This window comes from Rattus norvegicus, chromosome 11 (genome assembly GCF_036323735.1).
Source record: "Rattus norvegicus strain BN/NHsdMcwi chromosome 11, GRCr8, whole genome shotgun sequence".
NCBI classification, from domain to species: Eukaryota; Metazoa; Chordata; class Mammalia; order Rodentia; family Muridae; genus Rattus; species Rattus norvegicus.
Window position 1 is genome coordinate 56,812,010 of NC_086029.1, and position 20,553 is coordinate 56,832,562.

At 41.6% G+C, this 20,553-nt stretch overlaps 1 protein-coding gene and 1 pseudogene across 4 annotated transcripts in view; one reads left to right on the top strand and one right to left on the bottom strand.

The window, feature by feature from the left end:
* Nucleotides 1-18,616, top strand: part of Tbc1d23 (TBC1 domain family, member 23) — a 58,150-nt gene extending 39,534 nt beyond the window's left edge. For 3 of the 4 annotated variants that reach the window (NM_001371895.1, XM_039088379.2, XM_039088380.2), the window contains 8 exons: nucleotides 2,774-2,816; nucleotides 4,571-4,677; nucleotides 6,026-6,165; nucleotides 7,547-7,591; nucleotides 10,970-11,058; nucleotides 14,403-14,538; nucleotides 15,603-15,797; nucleotides 17,014-18,616. In NM_001371895.1, coding sequence (NP_001358824.1) covers nucleotides 2,774-2,816; nucleotides 4,571-4,677; nucleotides 6,026-6,165; nucleotides 7,547-7,591; nucleotides 10,970-11,058; nucleotides 14,403-14,538; nucleotides 15,603-15,797; nucleotides 17,014-17,095 — 837 coding nt within the window. In that variant the 3' untranslated portion in view covers nucleotides 17,096-18,616. The remainder of the gene's footprint in view (nucleotides 1-2,773; nucleotides 2,817-4,570; nucleotides 4,678-6,025; nucleotides 6,166-7,546; nucleotides 7,592-10,969; nucleotides 11,059-14,402; nucleotides 14,539-15,602; nucleotides 15,798-17,013) is intronic. The other variant, NM_001371896.1, reaches the window with a different exon arrangement.
* A 178-nt stretch (nucleotides 18,617-18,794) lies between these two features.
* Nucleotides 18,795-20,371, bottom strand: LOC108352326 (ribosome biogenesis protein NSA2 homolog pseudogene; annotated as a pseudogene).
* Nucleotides 20,372-20,553: the final 182 nt, after the last annotated feature.

A 20,553-nucleotide genomic window follows, 5' to 3' on the forward strand; every position in this document is an offset into this window, starting at 1 on the left:
AAACCAGCTGATTGTTCAGTACTTTTGCGGAGTCCCCACACTGAAGTCTGGGTGTTGCATCCACAACCGTGGGATCAGGAAGACAGTGGTCTTGATCCTCCAAGCCACTCCATCTTGAACAATTTCTAGTTCCGTTGTGTTTTCCAAGGAATTTGGTTAGAATAAAAAGTTGGAGGTGGTAGTGTGTACCTGTAATCCCAGACTGATGGGAGGGAAAGACAAAGACAGGAAGATCCCTGAAGCACTCAGCTAGATGCAGGTTCAATAAAAGACCGTGTCTCAAAAGAGAAGGCAAGCAATTGAAGAAGACTATCACTGACTTCTGGCTTCTACCTGCACATGTATACAGAGTCTTGCAAGTGTATGTTGGGGGCACTCACAAGTGCTTGTATATGTACATCTGGGTCATGTGCATGCACATATATATACCCACATTCAACGTACATGCATACATATGAACACATATATACATACATACATACATACATACATACATAAAGAGAAATAAATAAAGAGAAATAAATAAAGAGAAATAAAAATAGAAAGTAGGGGACCAGAGAGATGGCTCAGTGGTCAAGAATGAGGGCTGCTGGGGGTTGGGGATTTGGCTCAGTGGTAGAGCGCTTGCCTAGGAAGCACAAGGTCCTGGGTTCGGTCCCCAGCCCCGGAAAAAAAAAAAAAAAAAAAAAAAAAAAGAATGAGGGCTGCTCCAGCAGAGGACCTGAGTTTGGTTCCAGGCACACATTTCAGACAGTTTGCATCTTCCTGTAACCCAGTTCTAGGGGATCTGATGTCTCTGCACTCCTCACAATCCACACCAATACACGTAAGGTTATTCTTTTTAAATCTTTAAGTTTTTTTAAGGCTGGATCTTTCTACCTAGATCTGGCTGCCCTGGAGCTTATTATCTAGACCAGGCAGGCCTCAAACTGACAGATATCCATCTGCCTCTGCTTTCCAAGTACTGGCATTAAAGATGTATTCCACCACACCCAGCTAAATTTTTTTTAAAAGTGGACAAAAACTGTTGTAAAATCTTTATAACATGATCTTTCTGTCATACCTTAGTATGAGAAGAAGAATCTAGTATTCAAGTTTCCTTGCTTTTCCTAGGTTCTAAATTATGACATTGCTAATGTTTTTTTTTAAGATTTGTTTATTTATTATACATAAGTAGAGTCTAGCTGTCTTCAGACACACCAGAAGAGGGCATCAGGTCTCATTACAGATGGTTGTGAACCACCATGTGGTTGCTGGGAATTGAACTCAGGATCTCTGGAAGAGCAGTCGGTGCTCTTAACCACTGAGCCATCTCTCCAGCCCCCATTGCTAATGTTTTTAATGTATGGGTTCCCAGTTTGTGGTTCTATCCTGCATGCATTTGCCCATTGCTAATGTGTTTAATGTATGGGTTCCCAGTTTGTGGTTCTATCCTGCATGCATTTGCCCATTGCTAATGTGTTTAATGTATGGGTTCCCAGCTTGTGGTTTTATCCTGCATGCATTTGTTGACACCCAGTTAATTGTGCAGCTTCCCATGTTCAGTGCTCTGCTCTGTGTGTTCATCCAATGTCATTTCTTCTCCACTCGTCCCTGGCTTGCCATTATAGATCCATTATGTTTCTTGTTTTTTAATTAAAATATGACATTTTAATTACTGTATTGTGTGTGTGTTCACAAGTGTGCACATACCTGCAGGACATATCCCATAGTAGAACAGAGGACAACTTGTGAGAGTCGGTTCTCTCCTTCCATCATGTAGGTCTGGGACCCAAAATCCAGTCGTCAGGCGTGGTAGTAGTGGCCTTTACTTGCTGAGCCATGTTTCTGGCCCGAGGTTTTTTGTTATTGTTTTGATTTTTTTTCTTTTATGTAGACCAGGCTAGACTCACATTTGAGATCCTGAAGACTCAGCCTTGAAAGCCACACATCTGACTTTAAGTTTTTAGTAATTTGCAAAAATGGTAATTTTGTCACTTTCTTTTTTTATGATATTTTTAATTTTTTTTAGTAAAGGACAAAAATATTTGAAACTTTAAAAACCTACTTTGATTGCATTCTAAAGTGTTATTCATTGGATTTGGTTTGACTCTCGTACTGTGGAGACTGAAACGCAAATACAAACACAGTCTTGATAGCCAAAAGCTGCCTCGAACCTTGACTCAAGCACCAGCCCCTGCAGTGGGAAAGATCAATACATGTACAACTCTATGTGCCCAAGTCCATTGTGTCAAGGAAATGTGCTATGCTAGACATTTAATACATAGCTATGTGTTATAGTATATAAGTATGTTAATATATAACCATGTGTTACAATATATATGTATGTTAAGACATAACCATGTGTTATAATATATAAGTATGCTAATATATAACCATGTATTATATAAGTATGTTAATATATAACCATGTGTTACAATATATAAGTATGTTAATATATAACCATGTATTATAATATATAAGTATGCTAATATATAACCATGTGTTATAATATATAAGTATGTTAATATATAACCATGTGTTATAATATATAAGTATGCTAATATATAACCATGTGTTACAATATATAAGTATGTTAAGACATAACAATGTGTTCTAATATATAAGTATGTTAGTATATAACCATGTGTTATAATATATAAGTATGCTAGTATATAACCATGTGTTATAATATATAAATATGTTAATCTATAACTATGCCAATGCTTTAGGACTATCTGGAGCTTTAATTAAACTGCATTTTGCAGTAACTTAATTTTGTCTTTTATTACAGAAAAACAAAGAATATGTTAGTATTGCCAGTGGAGGATTTATGGGTAAGCCTATCATGCATTAATTTAATTGTGTCTACTTTTCAGACAAAAAAATAGAGTGACCTGATTAGTGTTAGGGAGCTGTAACGTGTGCCTTCTGTCTCCAGTCCTTTAGTACTGTCAGAAGAGAGAGGCAAGTAGAGCATATAGGTGACAAAGAACAAGGACAACTTGAGATGAGTGAACGCAGGCTATTTACATAAGTAATTGGGTTTATTTTCCTTAGCTTCTATTTCAAAACTTTTTTGTTTTTATTTTATAAGGTGCTTGGGATTGAAACCAGGGCTCATACATGCAATGGAAGCATTGACCACTGAGCTCACCCTCTAACTCCAAATCCTCCTGCCTTAGCCTTTTAAGAGGATCAGGAGTTTGAGGGCCAACTGACTCAACTACAGGGTGAGTCTAGGCCAGCCTAAGCTATATAGCAAAACCCCACCTCAAAAAACAAACAAGAGCTCCGCCCCAAAGACCTGAAACAAACTCAGCCACCATCAACAACATAAAGGTGTGTGTCTGTGTGTGTGTGTGTGTGTGTCTGTGTGTGCCTGTGTATGTATGTGTGTCTGTGTGTCTGTGTGTATGTGCATGTGTGTGTATGTATATGCGTGTTGTGTGTGTCTGTGTGCCTGTGTGTGTGTGTCTGCGTGTGTGTGTGTGTGTGTGTGTGTGTGTGTGTCTGTCTGTCTGTGTGTGTGCTCGCGTGTGTGCGTGGGTCTTAGGGCTATAGCTCAGTTTTTGGAGTGCCTGCTTAGCATGCAGAAGACCCTTGGATTTACTCCCCAGCCCAGCCCAACTATAATCCCAGCATTCTGGAGGTGGAGCTAGGAGGACCAGGAGTTTAAAGGCATTCTCTACCACCTAGCAATTTGAGACCAGCTTAGGAAAAATGAGACCCGGTCTCAAAACAAACAAACAAACAAACAAACAAAACCAAAAAACCCCTAAAACCAAAAGAACTTTAAAACGACATTGTTGCCATTCAAGGTTGGACAACTTTCAGTGCAGCATTCCAAAGTTAGAGCAGGTGAACCTCTGTGAGCTTGAGGCTAGCCAGAGCCACATAGTTAAATTCTGTCTGAAAAAAAAAAAAAGGATATTGTTAAACAAGCCTTAACCTCTTGCCTGTTGTTATTAGAAATCTTGATAACACAATACAAAAGTTGGTTACTAGTCATATAATTCTCAAGAATGTTCAGGAAAAAAGCATTATTTTATAATATAATTTTCAGGAGTAAAAGCATTTTACAATGTATTCTTGAGTTAAAAAGAAAATAAAGGTCTTGGTCTGTCTCTAGTCTCAGCTGCCCTAACACAGGTATTCCAGATGACTCAGGCTCATGCTCTCCCCCGCCTCAGATCCCTGAGAGCTGATCATTAGTGCGCATCACCATGGCTACAATCTAGAGTTCTAGAAAGCTTTTTAAACTATAATGTGTTTTTTTCCTCTCCATTAATCTTTCTCTTATTAATGCCCAAGTCTACATTGTTATAGGAAAAAACTGATGTCTCCTAGCTTTTCTGTGAATTGTTAGTACTTGAGAGACTGTTCTCTAGCTGTCTCTCTGGGGACTCTGAAGGGGCCATAGACAGGTGGGAAGGTTTCCTGTGGCCCGGTGTTCTCAGTGGGGGTGCAGGATGGACACATGGTGATTATGTCCTGATCCATTTTCATTTGGCTGTGACCTCTCTGGTATTTGGTCTTTGCGGGGAGCCTCCTGTCCAGCTTTTGTTTGGTTTGTCTTGTTTACTTTCAGCCCTGCAGCAGCACCTGTCAGACATAAATGTGGAGGGACCGGAAAGTGGATACGGCCATTGGATTGCCAGCACCTCAGGGTCAAGGGGCAGCATCAGCTCTGTGGATGTAAGTAATGTGCGGAGCACGCTGGATCAGTTTCCAGAACTCCCTACTCCCAGCATAACAGGAAAGATGTCAGAAGTGTTTAGTGTGCAATGAGGAATCACTGTTGCAGGGTTAAGGACATGCTGGCACCAGCAAGTAGAGAAAGTGAACAGTTGGCCAGCCTAGTGTACCTGATGTTCAGTGATTGTCCTGTGAGTGACTGCGGTTTTGCTATAGGGAGTAAGTACATTTGGGCAAAGCGTCTTGACAGTTGACTAGGTGTCATTACATCAATTTGTTGACTAATAGTAGTCGCGCACCAATGTTTAGTCTGTACAACAGAGGCAGAAAGCTGCTGTACAGGGCGACAGTTACTCATTTGGACTTAGGTAGAGACCATTGTTGGTCCAGAGTTCATCTGTACAACTTCCCCCTTTATGATTTCCAGTAAGACCTTCCAGCTGTGCTTTCACACAATAAAACGATAACAGCGTTAACCCTCAGGAGGGCCTGAGGAGAGCAAGAATATGTATGGTAGAACACTGTCGGTCTGTGGTTTATCCTCAGCCACGTGATCAAAGCAGGTCGTTGGTACATTATTTGCAGATAAGGCTTCTCTGAGAATCTGCTTTTACCTCGATCCTCTAGGTATATAAGAAAGCTAAGTAATATCCCATTGTGTGTGTTCTCATTTATTCGGTTAATACCTTGTTGCTAAATACTTACATTTCTTTTCACCTTTCACCTTTTTCTTTTACAAATTCTACTCCATGTGTGCACGCTAGGTCAGAGGTTGACATCTGTCTTTCTTAGTCACTGTCTGCCTTACTGTTTTTAAGACAGGGCCTGTTACTGAACCTGGGCTGACCAGTTCAGATAGATTGGTCAGTGACAGGCATCCTCCTGTGGGTCCTGCCCCTCCCTATCCCCCATGCTGGGTTACAGATGTGTAATGTTGGGCCTTGATTTCACATGGGTCCTGGAGACCCACACTCAGAATGTCCTGCTTGGAAGGCGAGCACTTTACCCAGCTCCCCTTCTCCAACTCTTACCATGGAGACAGATTTGTGTGTGTAGAGTAAAGGCCATATGAGGTAAGGCGGAAAGTTGAGTACGTACATACACATGGACACATGGAAATGTACACTTTCCCCCATAAACAGAACTGAACCTACCCTGACCTAATTTAATTGCAGTTGTTTCTCTAAACACCCTTTGTTCAGATACAGAGGTTTCTGAGGTACACTGAATGTAGTACTCAGCGGTGGAATTTGGTGGGGATACAAGTCTGTCCATAGTGTAGGTACCCTTTGGCGGTCATGTATGCACTGATTATGTAGAGTGGTTCATCTGTGTTCTTGTCTTTCAGGGTGAATCTTGTAACGGCTCAAATGATAGAGGGATGAAGTCCCTTGTCAATAAAATGACTGTGGCTCTAAAGACAAAATCTGTTAATGTTAGGGAAAAGGTCATCAGTTTCATTGAGAACACGTCAACTCCTGTGGACCGGTGAGTTTCTAATGCAGTGTGAACTTAGGATGAGTAATTAAATTGAAGAAATGTTCTGTCATAGATCTCACTTGGAGTGCTGTAGAAGGGGGTCCCACATCTATGATGTCACCATGCCATCCCCACTGCAGGCTGGCTACCGTCCCTGCTCATGTTTGCTCCGCAGAGCCTTTCTCATCCACAGAGGAAGGTGCATCTGTGTTTGTCCCTCATCCCATTCATTACAGAAAGGCTGTGTCCTGGGCTCATAGTACATAGGGCAGCTGCTCCCCGACTGCCAGCAAACAGTGCACAGCAGGAACCTCTGCTTCGAGAGTTTAAAGCCTAGATTCATGCTCAATACAACAGAACCACATGTTACCAAGTTCACATCTTAAAGGAATTTGTTTAAAAATATAAACAAACACCATTTTTCCATGAATTAAAAAAAGGAACATGGTGAACAACTGGCGAGGATATTTAAGACTTCGTTTTGCTGTCTGTTCTGAGTGTACGGTGTAATAGTGTTAGTCTAGCTCGGGCGCATGCATTCTGCAGCCTGGAATAGCATGGGTGTGGCCAACCCCAGATTGTGAGCTTACAGCATGATGAGTCCTTTGTGATGAGGTACTTGATTGCACAGTTCTCAGGGTGGACTCATGTGGACTAACGTCACAGTGACAAAAGCAGAAGGATTCTGACTCAAGTATGGAATTTGCTTCTCAGCATTTCCGATCGTCAGCATATGCTAGTGATTGATTTCCTCTCCCATCTTCCTGGCGATATCCTGGGAAAGCTGAAACATTTGATTCTAACAATGGAATGTCCCTTCTAGTATAGTGCGTATGCATACAGAAGTATGTCCCATTTAGTAAGTACAAGGATGAAGAACGGGTTACCGTCCCTAACCCCCAAACTGTCCCTCACGTAAAATGGCCTACAATACATACTAAGGCATTTGATGGAGCTTGGAGGATTTGTTTGCATAATGAAGTTACATCTGCTCTCCAAAGGGAAACCCTCCTACAGTGCTTCTGAGTCCCCAGACTTTTGCTGCTACAGTTTGGTGAGAACATTAAAGTTTTTTTTTTTTTTTTTTTTTTTTTTTCGGAGCTGGGGACCGAACCCAGGGCCTTGCGCTTCCTAGGTAAAGTTTGGTTTTAAAGTGCACTCGTTTACCTCTAAGATTGACCACTGATAACTGTAAGATAAAAAGATTGTTGTCTGGTGAAGTGTCATGTAAAACTGGCTTTTCTTCATTCTCCTTCGTGCTTGAGATGATTGAAATAATTTCTTTATAATGTATTTACTGGTTGAAAACCCAATTTTATTGTGTATTTTCTAAGGCTGCTGCATTTTTTTATAATCATTTTGTTCTGTCCTCTGCCTTGATTTGCTATAGAATGTCTTTCAATCTTCCTTGGCCAGACAGATCATGTACAGAGCGGTAAGCCAATGAGTAGTCAGCTCACCTGAATGGTCTGTTCACTCCCTCCAGCATGCTTCGCGCGGTCTGCGAGCCTCGTGCCGACTTGGCTAGACTTTGGTGCTGCTGCTTGTGGAGTTGCCCTTTTTCCAGTCTGCTCATGGGAGTGTACCATGCTGACATCGTGCTTTCGTTTTGTCTTGTGCCTGATTTTTCTCCCTTGCATGTTCCTATCTCCTTGTTCCTCAGATGGAAATCAAACATGCTCAAACCCAAGGACTTTATAAATTCTGCAGTTTTTATTCTGAAATAGTGAGGGGTGAAATGTCCACTGACCTGGGGGTCAGAGGAGCCTGAGTCGTCTCATAATTGACGAGTCTCCTGCCCTTATAGAAAATGACAGCACCCAAGTCCAGAAACAGTTCGTGGTCAGAACCTGATGCTGGAGTTAAGCCAGGGTCGTGGACATTCAGATACTGTTCTTCATCAGTGAGCCATGTCTCCCGAATCGGAATTTGAACATGAACTCTATGCAAATTTATAAATTTTCAGATTTTACTTAATGAGGTGTATGCATTGACATTGATGAGTTAGCATATATAAATCTGTTTGAAAGAGCTAGAGTTCTCGGGTTCTGAGTTTGGGTTTTCCATGAAGGAGATCGTGGGAGACATGGTCTCTACCGTCCAATCCATTTCCTCCTCTGTCCTCAGTAAGATGGTGGTTGACGGATGATACGAAGATTTGATTTAAGGTTTAAAACGCTGAGTCTTCAAATTAGTTTAAGCAGACAAGCCCTGCCAACTTAATAACCTCATGCAGCATTGTAGTTTATATCTAGCAGAGATTTTCTTCACCTTAAATTGGAATATTAATATAGTGATAATTGAACATTTACGAAAGAAAGCATAGTCGGTGAGGTGGCTGAACAGGTAAAGATACTTGTGGGGCCTGACCTCCTGGATTTGGTCCCTGGGCCAGCCTTGGAGGGACAAGAGAAGCAGGTGCCACCAGCTGTCCTCTGACCTCCACGTACACTCCATGGCTCACATACAAGTCTGTGCACACACAACAATAACGAGATATATTTTTTTAAAGAGTCTTGCCATACTTTGAATAGAAATTCAGCCATTTTGGGTTAATTTTGGGTTGACTTTCTCATCATTTCAGTGTTCGCACTGATTGGAAACAGCATTTTTAAAGTACCGGTTGAATAATCTGAATTTTTTTTGAACTGTTCCTACACAAGGCAATTATAAGACAACTATTTAATTTTACCTTAGTCTGTAAAGAAACTTGTTCTTTTTGAGAACTATAATCTGCTTGTAGATCATCCTTCTATAGGACCATTGAATTCACCTCTGGTCAGTTTAATTATGTTTTTCTCTCAAATTCTTAACTTTTTCTTTACTTTTCTCTCGTCCACATATAGGTGTATTTGTTTTGAATGAGTAATTTAATTAGCAGTTTGAAAGAATCAAATTTATTTCTGAGCAAGCCAAGTTAAAACTTGTCCAAACTATTTCTGTAGATGTTTCTGAAAATATCAATATACTTCTTTTAAAAAAAATAGTCCAAACAAACAAGTGTAGATTAAAAGAAAAAGCAACATTGAATTGTATTAAATTTGTGAGAATTTGAAGAAATGTCACAGAAATTTTTATTATTTGTTTCAAACAAACTTTTCTGTATAGGGTGGGGGAGAAACTTAGTAAGATGCTTGCCTTGCAAACACGAGGCCCCTAATTCAATCCCAGAAACTTACATTTAAAAAACAAACAAAAGTTGGGCAGGAGCTGAAGAGATGGGTCAGAGGTTAAGAGCATCTGGTGCCCTCTTCTGGCCTGCAGGCACACATGCAGGCAGAACACTGTATACATAAAGAAGGAATAAATAGATCTTGAAAAAAGAAGCTGGGTGTGGTAGTTTGTGATCATAGTCCTAGCCCTAGGGAAGCAAAGCCAGGCAGATCCCTGGGCCTCTGCATGACCAGCCTGGCTACTTGGTAAGCCTCAGTCTAGTGAGAGACCTTTATCTCACAAAGCAAGGTAGTTAGTACTTAAGAGGAACGGCCAAGATTGTCCACTGGCCCTGTATGCATGCACATATAAGTGTATATGATGTGCACATGCGCACTTACAGCACACACACATATACACAGAGAAGCAGGGAGACAGAGACGTAGAGAATATGCCCCAGTGCTTGAAGGCTTTTCATTAAACCTTGCCTCTGGAACTTTCTACCACCTTCCAAACAGCACTACACCAGGAATAAGCTTCACCACAGGCTCCTTTGGGGACATTTCAGATCTAAACTCTGACACTTCTTAATGATCATAGTTTGATAGCTTACAGGATAATTTTGCATTATACATGTGTTAATCAACAAAATTTTAAGTATAGGTTAACCTAACTTGTACTTCTAAGAGGGTCTGTCATACTAAGCTCAATTAGTGTTTGCCTGCTTGCTTGCTTTAAGGAGGCTTGGTTTAAAGGTAAATATTTAAGTCTACTCAAATGAAGATTTTTAAAAAATTTATGTATTTTTTTTTAATGTAGGAGTGCTCTGTCTGCATGTACACCTGCATGCCAGAAGAGGGCATCAGATCCCTTTGTAGATTGTTGTGAGCCACCATGTAACGGTTGCTGGGAATTGAACTCAGGACCTCTGGAAGAGCAGTCAGTCTTCTTAACCACTGAGCCATCTCACCAGCCCACAGTGATTTTTCTTTCAAGATTAAGATTCTTGAAAAACAGAAGACTCTCAGGTGTTTATGTTAGGTGAAGAAAGAACAAATCTAGCCTTCTTTGTATTGGGTAGTTACCTAGCAAAGGAAACAGTTTTTCCCCAGAACTATGCAATATTTTACTGAAGCACTTTAATTTATGCAAAAGAAGTAGAATCTTGGTATGGATTAAAACAGAAGCAGCAGTAATAAAGGCGGAAGAAAAACTCTGAGAAACTTGCAGCCTTCCTGTTCTTGCTGCTGGGTTTGTTCTGTGCAGTAAACTGGTAGTGCACGTTTACTAGGTGCTGTTCTGAGGGCTCCACAAAGGGGAGAGAGAGAGCTGTTTAAGTTTCACAGTAATCCTGACAGGCGAAGTCTCTCGTTACTACTATATTTCAAATGAGGAAACAGCAGAGGGCTAACTTCCGAAGGCCCAGAAGCACCTAACCCCTGGCTTAACTAGGAGCGCTGAAGCTGTTTACCGTGGCTGGATGCGATGGCACATGCCTCTTTGCTTACAGAATTTATCTCCTTGCAGTTTTCTTAATGTATTGTCCTAAAGCTGTGGGTGCTCTGTGACGGGCAGAGAACATTTACATTGTGTTCGAACAGACAGATGATGCTGAGTTAAAAATCTCTGATTACTTCTTCCTAAACTTGTTTTAATACAGGCATGTGAGCAGCAGTGACAGAGTGGGCAAGCCTTACCGTGGAGTGAAGCCTGTGTTCAGCATTGGCGATGAAGAGGAATACGACACAGGTTGAGTAATAATACACTCTCTCTTGTTCAGCCCTCAGGGCTGGTCATCCTGGGACTAGCAAGCAAATGCTTCCCGGGACAAACTTCCACAGCAGGAATTGTCTATGGCAGTTGTTCTCACTCTTGCTAAAGCTTTGACAGCCCTTCATGCTGTGGTGATCCCCAACATTATTTCTCTTGCTACTTCACCTGTAATTTTGCTACTGTAATGAATTGTAATGTAACTCTCTGTGTTTTCCAGTGGTCTTAGGGAACCCAGTGAAAGAGCCATTTGAACCTCAGAGGGGCTTATAGTAATGCTTTGGTTTTAGAATTCATGAATGGTGCCCTCTAGAAATCTGCACAGAAATTTTGCATAGGCCTCGACCAACAGTCATCAGCTGAGGAGCAAGCAGTTTGTGGAAGTTGTATTTAAGCCCATGTGATCATATTTTAATCCCTTTGAACACTCACCCACCTGCTGCCTGAGAGTTGTGGGTCTGTGAGAAGGTGCTAAGGTCCTAAAAGGCCACCAGATGGCACTATAGATTAACTTTCCCTAGGATTGCCTTTATGTTAAATCAAAATCAATTTATAATTTTAATTTATAATTCCACAGCCTAAATAATGTAAGTAGTCATAGTTTATATGCATATTAAGTTGGAAAAGGTCATGTTAGTAAAAAAAAGTTATGTTAGTAAAAGTGAGAAGATTATAAATGTGAATGTCACCGTCCTTCCCACTCAGCAATACCCATACATCTGTTTACTCTCTTATTTTTTAAAATTGATGTAGTTACTTTTATGTTATGTGCATTGGTTCTCTGCCTCAATGCGTGTCTGCAAAGATCCCCAGGAACAGGAGTGACAGACGGCTGGGAGCTGCCACATGGGTGCTGGGAACTGAACCCCGTCCTCTGCAAGAGCAGCCAGTGCTGTCAGTGCTCCATCCCAGCCCCCTGTCAGCCCAGTGTGCCCTGTCTGCTGTGGATATTCCCATTTGCCCAGTCTGAGGATTCAACTCTGGAGTCTTCTGCTTAAGTTTTGGGCGGCTCCAGTTTTATACATCCATCACGAAGAACTTTGAAAGTCTGTCCATAGAGTTAGCCCTTAGCAGTAAGATTGCTCAAGAAAAGCAGTTGATGTTTCAATAACATTACAAATTTGACTGCTAAAACATTTGCAGTGAAGTAAATATGATATTTCTAGCTGTTTCTTTTTCCTTTGTCATCTCTGTTGCCGTCTTCCTGGTGCTATGTACTTCTTTGTCCTCCTGATTATTTTAACTTCCTTCTTGAGCAAAAGGGAGAGAATGAGTGGACAGTGGATGAGCCCACTGTGGTCTATTTGACACTTCCCGACAAACATGCCTACGTATGAGATGGAAAGTTGGACATAGCAAAAGGGGGACACTGGAACTGTATGCGTCAGCATGCATGACTGCTACAGTGTTGGGAGACGGGTAGCAGTCCCAGAAGACTGTGTTGTACTTCACTGCCTCTCTCAGATAGATGCAGATGCTTCTGCATTCTGAAGATGAGCACATTGATTACAGGAAGGACCCCTGTAGGACTGTTCACACGGGAAGTCCCTATTGGCAAAGAGAAGGTGCCCAGAGGAGGGAATAACAACCTGAGGGCTGGAGGGTTGACGCCTGACATTTTCTTTAGTGTTGTCTCTATCGTGAACAAGTCACTGAAAGCAAAGGTGCCGGGAGATAGCCCACTCAATAAAGTGCGAACCTGAGTCCAGTCCTCTCTTCTACTTCTGGAAGAAGGCGGGGGTGGCACTCGCCTTTAATCCCAGCACTTCAGAGGCAGAGGCAGAGGCTGTCTGTTCGAGACCAGTCTGGTTTATAGAGTGAGTCCCAGGGCACCCAGGGCTACACAGAGAAACCGTCTCACCAAGAAAACAAAAACAGTTAACTATGGTGGCTGACAAACTTAGGTTTTCAATTGCTGGGATAAAACACTATGACCAAAACAACTTAGAGAAAAAAGGGTTTATTTCACCCTCCAGTTCTGCGGTCATACTCCATCTCTGAGGACAGAAACAAAGCCAGATCGTGGAGGGAGGGCTACTTACTGCCTTGCTCAGCCTACTTTCTCACAGCACTAAGAACTACCAGCCATGGGTGGCACCACATAGAGTAATCTGGTCTGCCCGTATCAATCATCAATAATAAAACACGCACAGGCTCCCTCAGGCCAATCTAATGGGGCATTTTTTCAACTGAGGTTTTCTTTCATAATTACTTTGTTAAGTTGTCATGAAACTAGTTAGCAGAGGGGCCCATGCTGGCAATACCACCCACCAGGATGAAGAGATGAGTGGATCCCCGGGGTTTGTTCACACCCAGCCAGCCTAGTGAGCCTATGAGCTCCAGGGCAGTGACAAACACTGTCTCAAAACAAAGGTGGATGTCTCAAAAAAAAAAAAAAAAGAGGGGCAGGGGAGGGGCGGGGAGGGGTGGAAGGGGTGAGGAGGGGAGCAGGGAGGGGGAAAGGGAGCAAGCTGGTCAGATGGTTCAGTAGGTGAGGGGCTTGCTGCCAAGCAAGCATGGTAACTTGAGTTCAGGACACACATCATGTGCAGGTAGATCTGATTCTTATAAGAGAACCTCTGCCTCCATACCTCACACCCACACATGTGCGCATGCGCGCACACACACACACACACACACACACACACACGCGCGCGCGCGCGCACGCGCGTTAAGTAAGGCTGAGAGATGGCTCAGCAGTTAGGAACACTCACTTCTCCAGAGGACCTGAACTTGCTTCCAGCATCATGGCAGGGAGCCCTCTAGGGAATCTAGTGTTCTCTTCTGTCCCACGCATGATATAGACTGACACACACGCTCACATAAATAAAAATACAGAAATATAAAAATTCAAAACTATAAAGAGCGGTTGGCTTCTGAGGAGTGATAGCAGCAGCTGTCCTCTGGCCCCCACAGGCATATGCCCACACTTGCACTCTAGGAACACACACGAAGACAAAGGGGGAATTCTTAACCCGAGGCACTGCAATTCTTAATTTAGGAAAACAAAATTAGAATGTTTATTTCCATTGAAAAACATTTTCTGATGTATGGAGACCGAACTTAGTGTTATTTTCTATCTACAAGTCAGAGACTTCCTCCCCTGCCCCAAGACAGCTGCTTCTCACTGATGCGTCAGACCATAGTTGCTCATCTTTTATCAAAACCCTGCAAAATGTACTCCCAGTAGTTTGACTGGACTAAGGGGTTGTTTCCCAATGACCCTGTAACAGAGCCAATAGGGTTCAAAGTGCTTCTTATGCGGTTCCCTTGGTGCCCTGTGTCCATGGTGCTGACGCCCTTTAACACTTCTCTGACCTCAGATGAGATCGACAGCTCTTCCATGTCAGATGATGATAGAAAGGAAGTCGTAAACATCCAGACCTGGATCAACAAGCCAGACATCAAGCACCATTTTCCTTGTAAAGAAGTAAAAGAAAGCGGGCATATGTTTCCCAGGTACTTTTGAAAATCTTTTTGCAAGTAACTCGAATTAGGAAAGGCTAATATAAAAGTAAATTGCCAGGGACCTTTATTCAAGTGCTAAAGGCCTAATTTCTCACTGTCAACCCGCATTAAGTGTCTGTTTTTAAAGGTCTTAGGCACTTAGTATTTTGGAGATTCTGAGACAGGCTCTGATGCCCCTCTCCTGGACACGTTGGCTTGGCAGCTCTTCACAGTCCCCACAGTAAGTGTGGCACAGTCAGGCTGTTCAGGCCACCTCACCCTAAGTGCTCAGCACGCATGTCCCAAGGATATGGGCAGTATGTCCCAAGGATATGGGCAGTTTCTGTTGTAACTCCAGTGCCATCGTTCACCAGAATGAAGGTTACTGAGTTAATGCTGCCCTAGGTCATCCCCAGTGTTTCCAGTGTTCCCGAGTCAGCCTTGCCAGTTTCCCTTCTCTTCTGGGTCCGTCCTGCACTGCCTGCTACTGCCTGCCTCTTGTCGCGCAGTGTCTCGTGGGCCTCGCCCTTTCTCTTACATACCTGTTCTCCTCACAAAGCTAGGCCAGGGAGCAAAATGGTTCACGTTCTAGGCCTGTTCAGCAGTTTGCCTCCTGTTTGTTATGCTGGAAGACAGCTAAATTCTGAGAGTTTTGAGGTTTTCTCTTTTAATTGCTTTTAATCTGTGCCCATTTTGCCTTCAAGATTTAGTTGCAGAATATTACAAAATATGTAAGGAAACCCAACAGTTGCCAAGTGGGCTTAGACGGAGAGTAGTTTTGGATACATATAATCTGTTAAAAATTCTGAGAATGGCAGGACAGTCCATTAAAACTTAAACATTATATATTATACTCAACTTTTCACTATTAAACATACCTTTACTCTTAAGTAATGTGGTATTATCTGTTAATTAAAGCTATTTTACATAAAATTAAATAAAAATATATAGCTTGTTCATCAAATATATTCATAGGTAACTCAAAATAATTCTTTAAAGCTGAATTTGTTTACAGTTGGAGCTGTTGAACTATGTCTGTTGGAACCCTATTCATTTAAGCTTCCTTTTTTTTCAAGTCATCTGTTGGTTACGGCCACACATATGTACTGCTTAAGGGAGATTCTTTCGAGGAAAGGACTGGCTTATATCCAGTCTCGACAAGCACTAAATTCTGTAGTTAAAATTACGTCCAAAAAAAAACATCCTGAGCTAATTACCTTCAAGTATGGAAACAGCAGTGCTTCCGGGATAGAAATCTTGGCTATCGAAAGGTAAGATTTTATTATTATTATTATTATTATTATTATTATTATTATTATTATTATTATTATTATCTGAATCAATGCAACCCATTAAGTGCAGGCTCCTTCTTGATTTTTCTGAGTGGGTATTGACTGAGGTGCTCCGCTCTGGGAACACCTCATCTGTAATCTTCCTAGAGTGCTCATAAGTGGCTTCTACACTGGTGCATGATTTCAGTTACACTGTGGCAGACGTCACCTCAGAGTCATTAAGAATAATCTAGACATCAAGAGGGATGGCTTATCAGGTAAAGGCACTTGTTGCCAAGCCTGAGGAGTCGAGTCCCTGAGCTCGACTTAACACTCTGACATAAGTACCCTGCACCCCCACTAAGTAAGTGTAATATAGAAACAAACAAGAAGAAATACCGTAACAGTCTAGAGACTCTGTCATGAGGGCCAGACCTCAGTTCCCAGCATCTAGAACCCACGTGCAGTGGCTCACAGATGCTATACTCCCCCTCCCCGCCAGGCAAGACAAGCTGGTTGGGGTGGCACACTTCTTTAATCCCAGCACTAAGGAGGCAGGGGCAGGTGGATCTGAGTTCAAGACCATCATGTCCTACAGAATGAGTTCCAGGACAGCCAGGGCTACACAAAAAAACTCAAAATCAAACCAAAACAAAAAAAGACATGCAGTGCATGTGCACAATGCATATACACAAGTAAAACATTGTTTAGAAAAAGAATTATACAAATGCTATATTAAATGCTGATTTGTGGGGAAATAAATTTGTCTTAGAATGCTAAGTTGGTGTTTTATTTTCTATCATCAAAACTTCCCACCCTAGAGATGGTTTGAATCTGTTTTAGACAACCTAATGTTTTGCTTGAGGTCAGACTAGCAGGTCCTGGAGCTGTCATTGTCTGTGGAATTGGATGCCATCAAATCCTAACTGTAGCAGCTTAAATGACATCTGTACTAGACAGCAAGCACAGTGGTTACCTGTGTTTTCTTTGCACATTACACATGCTTAGATACTTAGGTAGTTCAGAGAATCTTAGCTGTGTAACATGAGAAGTCCCTGGCTTTGACTTTTGGATTTTCAAGGAGCAGTTTGATCATCTGCTGAGGGAAGTTTATGGAGCACATAGCAGGGCATCTTTGCTACCTTTATGTGACATCTCAACAGAGGTCTGAAGGGAGCGTGCTGTATTAATACATATGTCTGTCTTTCCTCCATAGGTATTTGATTCCCAATGCAGGAGATGCTACCAGAGCCATAAAACAGCAGATCATGAAAGTGTTGGATGCTTTGGAAAGTTAATGTAAAAGAAAGTTATTTAAGAGAAATTAAGGCAACGAAGAGAAACATGAAAATATATTTCCTGACTCAATACTAACCAGAGACCTTTGATTTGCTCACGGGGTGCCTGAGGAGAGGGTCTAAATGCAAATTATTGTAATCAATCTCGGGATGGGTACACTTTTTTAAAAATTTCTTTTGCATCTTTGGTTTTATATGATGATTTATTATAAAGGTCAGTTATTAAATGACTTTTAAGTAACTGGCCTTGTGCCCTATGGATCAAGGGCTTAGAATGCAGTTCTGTTTTGAAGAGCTGTTTTAAAGACATGCATCATTTTCGGTTCTAAAACAACTGTACACATACGTATTTGCAATGTCTTCACTGAAATTTATGGATAGAATTAGTTGAAGAGATTTAATTGCTACATTGAGTTTTACTACAATGAGCATTATTGGAAAATAAATGGTTAGATTCATAATTAGCTCACTGTTTCTGTTCTTAAAAAGATTGAAGTCTGTTTGATAGAATGGATGGAGATCATAGCAACTCCAGTACAGTCCCTAGGAGACCCTGAAGTGTCAGCTTCGCCCCATCTTTGCTCCAGTGGGTAATTATTCAGAGACAATTGACTCAGAGACAGAGAGCCTCATCCCAGGGTTTGCTAAGGAACAGTTAACAGCATTAGAAGTAAGTAGGCATGTTAGGTTAAAATTAGCACTCGGGGGACAGAATTGTATCTGTAAGAATGTCATGGGTCATTTGGTCTAGGCTGTTTCAAATGTTTTGAACACACTGATTATCCTCCTTGAAATGATCACCTGTGACCACACTAATGTCCAGTTTAAAAATAGATAATCAGAGAGCTACAGAAATTTTATTGTTTTTCTATCACTTTCTAAAAAATTTTTTGGTTTTGTCTTCTCAGTAAAATCTCAGTAGTTGAAACTTTTTTTTCATTCTTGTACTCTGGGAAAAAAAAAAAAAGCCAGAAGCGGCCTGCTTGTTTTGCAGCTTGCTCAGATTAATTTCTGTGGCCCATATTAGCCACTGTGCTGAGAGATCCAGAACATCTTTGGACCATGGGATGATTTTTATAAAATCTGTTTGAAAAATAGTAAACATAACCTGCCAAGTCATACAATGTCATAGATTTTCTCCAAGGGGTTGGTTGATAGAAGTATCTAGGTGTACCCCACTAGTAGCCAGTGTTTTAATTTGCATAATGGAAATCAAGTGAATAAAAGATAACATAATTAAAAGAACTCTATTCTGATATCTAAATAAAAACAGTGTATTTGAGTGGTTGAAGACATTTGCATGAGATTGCACCCTGTGAGGTACTTGATATTTATAACTCTTCTCCCAAACTGTTGTATTTCATTTCTTCCATTTTCTTGACACCCTCTTTGAAATGTCCTGAAGTCTCATTTTTCAACCATCTCAGCTATGGGACTTTTTTCATAATATTAATGTAAAGATGTTTGTGTTACTGTTTATAAATTACAATTGTAAATAAACTGATACAAGTTTGCTCAAAACTTCTGCTCTCGAGGCTGTTTTGTTCTCTTTCTTTTATCAGTATTGTATCTGCAGATTAAACGTTTGTCATATATGCACCTTAGGTAGGCTAAAACTAATGACACTAGTTGGGGGTTGGAGTGATCACTGAGGCAGGGGGATCACTTGAGCGCAGGAAGTGAGGCATTCCCTCTTTTTTTTTTTTTTTCTTTTTCTACTAAAGCCAGTCAATAGATTTGTCTCCATAGACCTGGCTTTTTCTTCAGGTGTTGCCATGGCTACCAGGCCAGTGTAGTTTCTAGTGCAAGATGGAGGTGGGTAAACATGTTATACCTGCAAGACATACGGCCACCCATCCCACACCTCCCTCCAGCACACACATTCTTTCTTCACCAGCTTCCACAGTGTTCCCAGATCCTCTGGAAGAGCAGTCAGTGCCCTTAACACAGAGCCATCTCTCCTGCCTGCTTTGTCTTTTTTAAAGACCAACTGTAAATTGGGCAGTGTTTCATTTTCCTTTACAATTTAAGTACTTCTTGATGACTGCACACGGGGTAAGGCTAGTTCAGAAAGAGCACAGCGATGGTGTATTCCTCACAGTGTGTAGTCTTTGGTAGTGAGTGGAATGACTTGTATGATGCCGTCACTGTCAGACCAGCAAGACTGCATTTACGCACCCATCGTTTTCAGGATTGTTGGTAACTTGAGCACACTTTCCCCAAGTCACCTTGCCTCTGTGTCCCAAGGCCCAGCTTGCTCACATTCACATCAACGACTGTGCCTCTGGTGATCTCACTCAGGGTTGTATGTAATGGGGAGAAGGGATTCTTTTTCACACAGATAATAGGTGGGCAAAAGGTAGTATTCAGCTCAGAGTGTGAAAGATGGGCTTTTTTGCAACGTAGGCCCATTGGCCTAATGAACCTTTCATATTTAGGTGGTTTTCTTGTAAAATCACCAACAAAGCAGACTAGTAACTATTCTCTTCCCTGACTTCCTTTTTCTTTTTCCTGTTCAAGTAACTTTCAAGCTTCTGTTTCTCCTTAAGCACGAACTTTGGGTAGAGGAACTTTTCATTTTCCCGCCTTTCTTTTTGTTACTGCTTTTCATGTTGGAAAGTACTTTTGTGCTCTACTGGCCCTGTGTCCAGCAGATAGGCAGGGATTGCTCCCTGTGGAGTTTTCTCATCATCCTTCTGCTTGGTGTTTTTCTTTTCATGCATCCTTTTCATTTATATTTTCTCGGCTGGCGCTGTTTGTGGTAGAGCTTAGCCTTCAGGCCAATCAATTTTTTTCTTTTTTCTTTTTGTCTTCTTTGAACGTTCATGGGTCTCCCGACCTTCTTTCTTTCTTTTTTTCTCATGGTAGTTCAAACTATATCCATATCGTTTGCGGTGCAATTCAATATATTCATTTTGTGGCATGATGACAGCCGCGGGACAACCGTCCACGACCTCCCGGGTTCCAAAACCCTCTTAATTTCTGGGTGTCACTGGCCCACAAGCCTGCTTCACCCAGGCCAGAATGGGAAAGGGTGCACTGTCCTTTAAACTGCTGTTTATGGCTCCTTTTCCCTCTCGCCCTAAAGTGCCACACCCATAAATTTGTAAAAAGCTCAACCACCACTGAAGAAGACTTTGAATTTTCTTTGGGGATCTGATCTGCAGGCTTTGTTTCCCTTGCCTAGCTCTAAAATCCTCGTTTCCATGCTCTGCAAATGTGACAAGGTATGGACCTTCACTTGCAACCATGGCAAAGCTTAGAAAGCAGTGGAGCAAGGTGTGTGTTGGTGAATGACTCAATCCCTACATTTAGGAGTGGGAGCAGGATTAAGAGTCAAGGTGAGCCTTGGCTACATAGTAAGTTAGAGTGCAGCCTGGGCTACCGGACATCCTGTCTGAAAACCAGAAAAGCTCAAAACAAGAAATAATAATAAATATTTACATATATAAATGATA